Consider the following 9,942-nt stretch of genomic DNA (forward strand, 5'->3'; position numbering starts at 1 on the left):
CCTGCTGCCCTGGGCGGCCTTCGGGCGGGGCGGCGCGGAGGAGGGTGTGCGGGGGTCGCCTGGTGCCGGAGCGGGGGAAGAGATCCTGAAAGGGGGCTCGGGGCCTGCGCCGGGGGGTCTCCGAACGCTGCTGCCTCGACAAAAACGTTCCCCCGCGTTTGCAGGTGCGAGCAGGACGTGGTTAGATGGTTGGCATGATGGAGCTCTGCGTAGGTGGTGTCCGAACTGCAGGCTCTGGCGTGCCCGGTATCTAGACTAAGCAGCTGGGCTGTCGAGGAGTTGACTTTGTTTCTTCTGGGTAAATGTTTAGGCTTCTCATTTACCCCCATCTCCCAGTCGTAAAACCTGGATTCTCTGATGCCTTCAGTGAGGGTAAACACGGTATTATGTTTTATGGTACTGAGGAGGAAAAAAAAAGCCTGCCTTTTCAGCTGCAGTATAACTATCTAATTCTGAGCTGAAAAAAAAAAAGAATAGGCTTTCTTCACATTTTGAGGTGGTCTGTCTCTGGCCACAAAATAACCTTGAGTTTTTCTGGGCAATAGGTGTATAATTCAGAAAGCTATAAATTAATGGAAAATATTTTATATCAAGGTGTAATGTTTGAATTCTTCACTTGTGTTCTTTATTTCTGTAACACAACATGAGATACAGTTTAAAAGAAAAAAAGGTAAATCTTGAACACATATCACTATAGCTGAAATTGGCTTTCATGTAGTTATATTTTTCTCATAAAGTGCATGTCATCGTTGTTTGAAATGTGTCAGTGATTCATTTTAGGGAAGTGAATGGAAGACAGTTTCATAGGTCTGATTTGACCAGCAATGCTTTTTCCATAGGAAAGTAATATTACTGAAAGCCCAAACCTTAAAACTGCAAGGAAGAAACTTAGAAGCAATATGTCAGTGAGACTGTCAGTTAGGAGTCAGTGGAATTAAATTCTATTAAAAAAATAAATAAATGATGCTTCTCTAGCTAAAGCAAAGCTTTTGAGTATTAACAGTTTGAGTTATTTGTGCAGGAGGGTTTGGTTAGACAGAAGCTTGCTCATGTGCATCAGGTCCCCTGCCAGGGACTTCAGCAGAAGCACATTGCAAAGGTGCTGTAAGTGTGCCAGAAAAAGGTATTTTTTATGGATTGTGTCTTTGTGTGTGTGTGCACAGGTGTGAATGTTCCTGTGTATATTTGTACATGGATGCCTCTCACCTAACTCAGCAGCTGATAAGTTTGGTCTTGCGTTTAGATATTGTTCTCAAGACACTATGTTTTCTCTTTTCAGGCTTTGATTTGTACTTTAGACTCATAACATATATTTCTCTGGAGCTGATGTTTTCCTAACACTATCAGCTTGGCTTAAAAAGCTGTTTGGCGAGGATGTTTTAAAGGGTTAAAAGCCCTTTAGGATTTGAAGTTATTTTAAATTAATTAAAACAAATACTTCTGGCTTCGCTGAAGAAATAACTGGAATCATGGATCAGAACAACAGCTTGCCGCCCTATGCTCAGGGCTTAGCCTCCCCTCAGGTAAAAACAAATAGTTTAATCTGCAACTGTAATCTGAATTTCTTTGTCAAAGTGTTTTACGTTTCTTGAACATAACTTCAGTTTTTTCCTTAGCAAATCTGAAAAATTCTGCTTGGTAGAGAATAGTATCAGTATAAAGCCAAAGTTTAACAGCATCTGGTTTTATACCCAGAGGTATAAGAAACATGCAGATACATGGGTCCTTTAAGTTGAAACATGACTGACAAGCTGGAAATATTAATTTAATTTTGGTGGTTGCCCATTAAAGTGAGTTACACAGGATGGACTGTTGCTGTGCTGTGAATGCATTTGGTATGATGAGCACAGTCTTTAATCAAACGATTGCAACTTAAATTGTGGGTCAAAGTTAAGAGTTTCTTGCAAGGTAGTGTGAGAAGCCTGTTGGCATCAGTGGCTGGAGATGAGCAATGCTAGAGCTGACAGATCCCTAGAGGCAATATTTTATTTTATAGAAGAATTGCATTTCCAAGGGCTTTCTGTTTTTACCAAGTTACTACTATATGCCTCAGGCTTGTGTCCTGGTTTGAGCTACTGACAGTTTTATGTGATTAACTTACCTTGATTTATTTTTAGACTCCTGAAAGCTTTTTCTCTTAAAACCAAAATTGAGTCAACAGGATCTGTGGTTTCTGTTTCATGCTTTCTTCTGTAGGGTGCAATGACTCCAGGAATTCCAATTTTTAGCCCAATGATGCCATATGGCACAGGACTGACACCCCAGCCTGTCCAGAGCACCAACAGTCTGTCCATCCTAGAAGAACAGCAGCGGCAACAGCAGCAGCAACAAGCAGCACAGCAGTCTACATCACAGCAAGCCACACAGGGAACATCTGGTCAAACTCCCCAGCTCTTCCACTCACAGACTCTTACCACAGCCCCTTTACCAGGAACCACACCTCTGTACCCCTCCCCAATGACTCCCATGACTCCAATAACTCCTGCAACACCAGCATCTGAGAGCTCTGGGATAGTGCCACAGCTACAGTGAGTGTCCCATGTGTCAGTGCAGCATGTCCTTTCTCAGATAGCCCTTTAAAGGCTTAGGACCAAAGTTACATCAGGAGTTGGGTACTTCGTTTTGGTGGGAACAGAGGTCCTGAGAATTTATGGGTCTCCTTTAGCAATATTAATAATTTATGCTTTTATTTATAGCTTATCTTTGTTTCTAAACCACTTAGTAATATAAACAATTTCTTATCAATCTGTTAGCCATATATCTTTTAAGCATACTGGTGAAGGATGTTAGGTATGTCCTCATTGAGCACAATTTTAAAGTTTAACTCCATGTGCTCTAGGAGTTCATCATGCTTTAGCCATAAGGTTGTTGGTTGATAAGCTGGTATTTCAAAATAACGTATACGTGGAAACATTCTCTCATGTGCAATTTACTGGATACTTGTGACCTGTTCACAGAAAAACAAACGGCTCCACTTTACTGTGCACGGAATTTTGGTAGTGAGGTATTAAAGCAGAACACAGGAACTATCACAGCTAAAAGGGCATTAGAAGGCTAGAGGGGAAGAAATTAGTTGCTAGTCTAGGAGCTAGAGCTGAACTGTACTTGGCATTTCATGTTCCCTTTTCTAGCCGGTGGCTACAGCTGAGTTTGTGAGAAGTAAAAAAAAACAAACAAAAACCACTATAACCAGGTCTAAGTATGAAAGTATTTTCACGGAATTTTAGTTGTTATTAAAGACACTTTTACAGCAATCTACAGAAGGCCCAAAGAAAAATGGTTGATAATGTGAATTTTGCACTGAAAGAATAGTTCCTTATATTTTGTTTCTCCCACACCCCGCCTTCCATTGAGGACCTTGAGAGTTCAGGGTTTTCCCAGAAAAAAAGTTTCCAGGGAAATTCTGCACCTAGGAACTTCTCTTAAACTCTCTAGAGACCTGCTTTCCTATCGCCTGGCGAATGGTCCTTGAAGGGGATACCAATGAAAATTTCAGGTGGTACTATATTGCTGCCTCATTTTTTCCTGTTTCCAGCAGCTTCCCTGATTGTGGTGGGGGCTCTCAGCATCAAGAATTTCTCCTGCCAGACTGAAATAGAGTTTCTTCTCGTGAGACACTTTTCATAATAGCTGGCAGATAAGGCAGAGTCAGCAGTTTTGCCTTTGGAGCTGCTGCCCTACAAAAAGGAGTTTCCTGAGCCAAAACATGTCTCAGTGCTCCTGTCTGATGGAAAGATGTTATTTGAACTCACTTGGAGAAGCACATTTAGAACACAAAAAACCCCAAATTAATCAAGTATGGTTAAAAATGAGGAAAACAAGTGAATTCTTTATTGTCTTTTTAATGCATTTCTCTGAACTGTCTTCAGGAATATTGTGTCCACGGTGAATCTTGGTTGCAAACTTGACCTAAAAACGATTGCGCTTCGTGCCCGAAATGCTGAATATAATCCCAAGGTAAGAGAAATATGTTAAGAGTTCATCCTGTAACAGATGTGTGTGCTTTGCTGTAGTGGATTGGAAAACCTTTCTTCTGTAGATGTAGTTTTATAAGAAAGTATTTAATAAACTTTGAATGTTGTGTCAAACTAGTAAAAATATTTTTTCTTCCGATGCAGCTGTGTCCTACACCACTTGTAATTTGGTAGCTTTAGAAAGAACACAGCATATTTAGGAAGAACCTAATCAACAATGGCAAAGTTGGCCTCCAGTGCTGTTCATATGGGTGTGTTTGTCTCCAGTGCTCGGAATGTTCCTTTCTCATGTAACTGTGTCATGTCTGATGATGAAGTCTTGTTCCCTACCTCCCAACAAAAAGGGAAGGAAGAATTCTGCCAGAGCCTTGGTTGTTCTGTATATGCCATTGCTTCCTCCACCTGGCTACTACTCTGGAATTCTTGTGGTTGCAGCAGAGTCACTCCTTTTTTACAGTCTTGATTTTTCTCAGAGCTCTATTCCTTCATGTTGTGCCCTGGTACTCCCACCATCTCCTTGTTCCCGCTGACTAGGTTTGGTGGAACAGCAACAGTTATGAGGTTTGCCCGTTACTGTGGGATCTTTTTAGCATGAAAAACTGAACAACGTCAGAGGACCGGCAGCGTTGAATCAAATACATTGTTTTATTTTTCAGTGGGGTAGCTCCTCTTGGAAATGTTACATTTGCAACCAGGGTAGTTGGACACTGTTTCTAATAAAAGTCTACATGGTGTGTAGTGGAATTCGTTTACGTTGGGAAGGCTTCAGTTTTCCTGGGGTGTTTGGGGGGATTTTTTTGTGGTTGCTCTAATATTTGGGGTTTTGCTACAGTTTATCTGAACTCTGCTCTCAAAGATTAAAGCGTGCCTGCAGGCATATGGGATAAATAACTGTTACTGTGAGTGTATGTCAACGGTGCTGTTACATAATTGCATGTGAGTAAGCTGTTAGTGCAGCAAAAATTTGAGCATGCCATGGTAACTCTTTAAGGTAGGGGTAGGTGGCTGTGTAAAACTTGTAGGCTAGAAATAATCAATACAAAATGCTGTTTTCCACAGTGGAGAGAAAGAAGGGTTACATAACAGATTCCTGACTTTTAGTCAGTACATCCAAATATCAGGGGAAGATGTTGCTTGGCTCTATTATTTAAGCCATAGTTTGACAAACGTTCTGTTGGGTAACCCACACTACCGCCTTGGTTATATCAGCAGAACAGCTTATGGGACTGCATGGTGAGCTGGTCCAAGTTAAATATAACAGGCAAACAGGGGGTTTGTGTGTGTGCCCACACCAAATTCCAGTATCTCTTGCTTCAAAAATTTGGAAATGCAGGCAGAGATGTACTTAGGATGAAAAGTTAGAGCTAACTGGTCTGCTGTGTTCTGGCAGCTAAGGTGAATTCTATTTACACAGAACTTTGAACTCCAGCTGTTCTGTTTGCTGATATTCCAACACTGTCCAATTTTTTAAGATACTGAAGCAATCCCGATCATCAAATATTTGCAGATAGTCTTCCATCCTGCTTATAACAGATTAAGTTTTCGAGACAGGTGGAGGAAATATATTCATTTGTTTAAAGAATGTCTCTTGCTGTGTTGCAAATGTGAGCATTATTTGTACATTGCATATACAGTGATGAAACAGGAATGTGATGGATAATCTCTTTCCTGTCTGACTCTACCTCTCAGTGTGTGAAACGACTTACAATTTAAGCATTTCAAGTAAATCTTGAGTGATCCATAAGTATGTTTGAACTTAGTATTTCTTTGCAATAGTGTACTATTACATATATATAAATGTATGTATGTACATATGTATATGTAGTATAATATGATATATATAGTATATATGTACGTACATATATGTAGTACACTCTATAGTACACTTATATAACAGGGTACTAGCTCCTTAGATGATGCAAATTTGGGTTTAGTGTCATGATTATGGCAATATATCACTAATGGTCTCAATGCTCACATTTCAGCGTTTTGCTGCTGTCATTATGAGAATAAGAGAACCACGCACTACTGCACTTATATTCAGCTCTGGAAAAATGGTGTGCACAGGAGCAAAAAGGTACGTTTAGGCATTATAAGCACGCTGATTCAGGCTGTCTTTTCTCTCACACCATGTTGCTTTAGAAGTTTATTTGTATACAGTATTTGTATATTTACAACAAAATTGTATAGGCACACATAAGCTTGCTTTTCAGTTATTTCAAATAAATTAATACACATTTCTATGCAAATTGTTTTTACATGATGGAAGAAACTTCCCTACAAAAGGGGAAATGGTAATTTTATTTCTGAAGCTTTTTGATACAGTCTGATAAACTGGTTTGGGGATATTTTTATATTCACATTTGTTTTGCAGTTACCTTTTTGTTTTCCTAATGATTTAAAAGTGTCAATGACTATGCACTGGAACTACTTAAACTGTAAGGGCAGCAGCAGAGGAAGAGTGATTTTTATATTTGAATAGTCTAATTCATCACAGGCCAAGAGCTCCAAGTCTCTGGCCTCTGTAGTCTGGTCTTTTCCTAACAGAATCATTGAAGCATAAGAATTGAAAACTAAGCATAAGCTTAATTTTAGTGGGCAGGAGAGAAATCCTGATCTGAAGAAGTCTGGTAGGAATCCAGAAGGAATAAGCTAATGAGCAGTGATGAATTAATAAAGCTGTACAGGATATGCTTTCTCTGCCTGCTGATGCTTAAAGCTGAAGTTATCTTGCTTTAGGAGCAACCAGGTCCTCAGCTGTTTACAAAACTGAAGCAGACAGAGTTCTGCAACAGTGTGTGAGGCTGTGCAGTTGTGTTAAATCAAGGTTTGAATGTCTGGGCTGAATCAAGCAGAGGATTTTGGCAGTTTACAAATTTTTGATAGAAATATGCATTTTCTAGCAGCAGTAATAATAGTTCAAAGTTGTTCTACACAGAAGACTTAAGTAAATGGTTTTCATGTCCCATTAGAGTGATTCTGGTCAGTATTTTAAGAGTGTGAAGTATGTGGATTTATAATTGTTTTCTGCCTCATGAACAGCAAGTACAATGTGCATGGTGTTCAATATCCTAGTACCAAAATTAGAAGGCAAACTAGTGCTATTTGTTCATTTTGGATGTAAAAATTTTGCATGTGACCTTCTCTGCCCCAACGTAGACATTTTTTCCCAGCTACATATTTGTGGTTTAATGCTGTTTGCCTCAAGTAACACTTAACTGAGGAAATAAAATGGATTTCCTTTTTTCACTTCAGTGAAGAGCAATCGAGACTGGCAGCAAGGAAGTATGCAAGAGTTGTTCAGAAACTGGGTTTTCCTGCAAAATTTTTGGATTTTAAAATTCAGAACATGGTGGGCAGTTGTGATGTGAAGTTTCCCATCAGATTAGAAGGATTGGTACTCACACACCAGCAGTTCAGCAGGTAACAAAAGGCTTGATTAATGTTTCATTTTTGCTGCATATTGACTACCTTAGAGAGTGACATCTATTTAGATTATCCCCTTGCACCAGAAGGAAACTTGCAGATTTGTTCCCATCGCAGCTCTGCCTCAGGTGGAACTGAGGTTGCCCTGTACGAACCCATCAAAATGATCTTCCCTGCCATTCTCTCCAAGTTTCAGTGAGCTCTGCATCTGCTCTGCCCATTGCTGCAGTCCTGCAGGTGGTGGAAGGCTGTTAGATGTGTCTGCAAGCATGCATAAACACTGTCACTCTTCCTTTACAGCTATGAGCCAGAATTGTTTCCTGGCTTAATCTACAGAATGATCAAGCCAAGAATTGTTCTGCTTATTTTTGTTTCTGGAAAAGTGGTTTTAACTGGTAAGTGAAGACGGTATCTTACTCCAACAGGTTACGTTTAGACTGTGTTACAGAGAACACACAGTGATACTTGAAGCATGTCACTTGCTTGTTGCTTCCCCTTACAGCTAAGACAGTACTGAGAAAGAGCAGGTGGTACAGTCAGTATTCTGTGCAACCTCGTGCACAGAGCAAACCGTGTGCTTGCCTGGATCCATATAAGCAATGATCACGAATCCTCAGTGATCATGAAGCTCAAAAAGCTATAAGGGTCCAGGTCATGTTTCTGGCAAAATCAGAAAGTTTGTCTTGAGTGTTGGGGTGTGTGTGACTGAACAAATTGTTCCTCTGACAGCTTGGCTGGAGGCTGCTGCCATTCTCCTTTGTGATACAGCAGCCAGAGAAGGGGAAGATGGCTGAGCTTGAAGGCCTCCTCAGGCACTCCACCTGCACCCTTCCTTTTCTCCTCACACTTGAGTCTTATGGAGAAAAGAGGCATGTCTCTGCAGGATGGGCAGGGGTGGTCCATGGCTAGACCTTGCTCCCCAAGATGTTCACACACTCCAAAAGAAGCTCCACCAGTTAGGCCTTTCTGCAGAAACACCTTGTAGGGCTGTGCTATATAACGGGAGTCTCCTGTGGAAATTATGTATGGAAAAAACCCCACTCACATGTACAACATAAGCACAAAGATGCTAATGGAAGTTTTACCACATACCAGAATAAATTGGGAGAAGGTTGGTAATGTATGCTCTATATGCAGTGTGTGTTAGAAAAATAATAAAAATGGGGATTAATGATCATTAATAAATTTTTATAGAGTCACGTTCAAATAAATGCTCTAAAAGCTAAAATTAAGTATTTGGCAAAAAGTTAAACTAACTTAATACCTCTTTTTTCCTAGGTGCTAAAGTACGAGCAGAAATCTATGAAGCATTTGAAAATATCTATCCTATTTTAAAGGGATTCAGAAAGACAACGTAACAGTTTCTACATCTTTTGGAGAAATCAGGGGTACATTTTAAAAGGTTTTGTGTATGGCACAGCAGTAACAGGAGATGGACTATCAGTGAAGCTGCAACACCAGAACTTGGACTATTTCCCAGTTAGTGCCTACTTCCCTGATGCTCAAGGGGATCTGTGTTATTGGTTATGTCTACTGAGTTACTGTGAGTTGCTTTACTGGGCTGTTCCTGGAGCAGTCGCTCCCAAGTTTTATTTATATTCTAGCTTTTAAATAGTTTTAATGCCAGTTCTATTAATAGAAAATTCCTAAGTTGGTTTAAAAGACAAATGCAACAGTGTCACTCAGTGTATAAACCACTTAAATTGCCATGTATATATATGTTTTAACTTCCTTCCATAAGACCATGGTTTTTATAATTTTCAGAACTTAAGCTTTTAATTTTTTTCAATTTTAAATTTCTTTGGTGCCAGACACATTCCCTCTTTCCAGTATTAAGCAAGACAGAATAAAATTATTAATGAAAATGGCTCACTGTACATATATATATATATATAAAATATACTTTCCTTCTTCTTCCTCCTTCAGCTCCACATGTACAATAAACCCTGTTTATACAATTATGGGAACTGTCTTTATCAATTTTAAAATTACCCAGCTGCTAGAGTGAAATACATTGAAAGCTTTTTAATTTAATTGGATTTTTCAATAGCACATGCACTACTGTAAGTCACCTGTAATTTTGAGAAAATCCTAACACTGCTCTGGCTTGCTTACCAGCAGTCATATCCTTGGCAGTATCTACCTTGAATATTTCTAGCATGATAAGGCAAAAGAGATGACTGTTTGAAGAAGTTTCTGTTGCCTCATACTCAACACACAGAATTTCTGCAAGTCTTAAATAGCTACACTAGACTAAATTGGAACAAAAGATCCCTACTTAGTTTCTAGACTTTTTAAAATTACTGCTTTTGTATTTTACAAGCTATCACAGTCTCAATAAATTAGTGTTCCGTAAAATGACAAAGCCCTTCCATCTAGAGTCAGTATGTACATAATCTTCCCTCTGAACTGTGCTGGAAGCTTAACGGGCTGAGAATTAAAAATAAACTTTTTTTTTCTCCAGTAAATTTCTAGTAATAGTAACCTCTTTTCTATGACTTACACATTCAAACAGCTTTTATCTAAAACTAACCCAAATGTA

General features: G+C 39.4%; 1 protein-coding gene across 2 annotated transcripts; it reads left to right on the plus strand.

The window, feature by feature from the left end:
• Positions 1–1,276: 1,276 nt before the first annotated feature.
• Positions 1,277–9,942, plus strand: TBP (TATA box binding protein). Of its 2 annotated transcripts, XM_010004222.1 has the most exons (7): positions 1,277–1,523; positions 2,197–2,528; positions 3,870–3,957; positions 5,960–6,051; positions 7,230–7,397; positions 7,701–7,795; positions 8,679–9,942. In XM_010004222.1, exons 1-7 carry the CDS (start codon positions 1,470–1,472, stop codon positions 8,756–8,758), a joined length of 909 nt encoding a protein of 302 aa, XP_010002524.1. In that variant the 5' UTR covers positions 1,277–1,469; the 3' UTR covers positions 8,759–9,942. The 2 variants fall into 2 exon arrangements, with proteins under 2 accessions (XP_010002524.1, XP_010002525.1); XM_010004223.1 differs by lacking the exon at positions 7,230–7,397 and having other exon boundaries at positions 1,278–1,523; positions 8,679–9,350.

This window comes from Chaetura pelagica, unplaced genomic scaffold (genome assembly GCF_000747805.2).
Source record: "Chaetura pelagica isolate M959 unplaced genomic scaffold, ChaPel_1.0 scaffold708, whole genome shotgun sequence".
Taxonomy (NCBI): Eukaryota; Metazoa; Chordata; class Aves; order Apodiformes; family Apodidae; genus Chaetura; species Chaetura pelagica.

Coding starts and splice junctions, on each gene's coding strand:
- TBP (XM_010004222.1), top strand. CDS start 1,470: ATGGATCAGAACAACAGCTTGCCGCCCTATGCTCAGGGCTTAGCCTCC. Junction 1,524..2,196: donor AGGGCTTAGCCTCCCCTCAG/GTAAAAACAAAT, acceptor TTTCTTCTGTAG/GGTGCAATGACTCCAGGAAT. Junction 3,958..5,959: donor ATGCTGAATATAATCCCAAG/GTAAGAGAAATA, acceptor CTCACATTTCAG/CGTTTTGCTGCTGTCATTAT.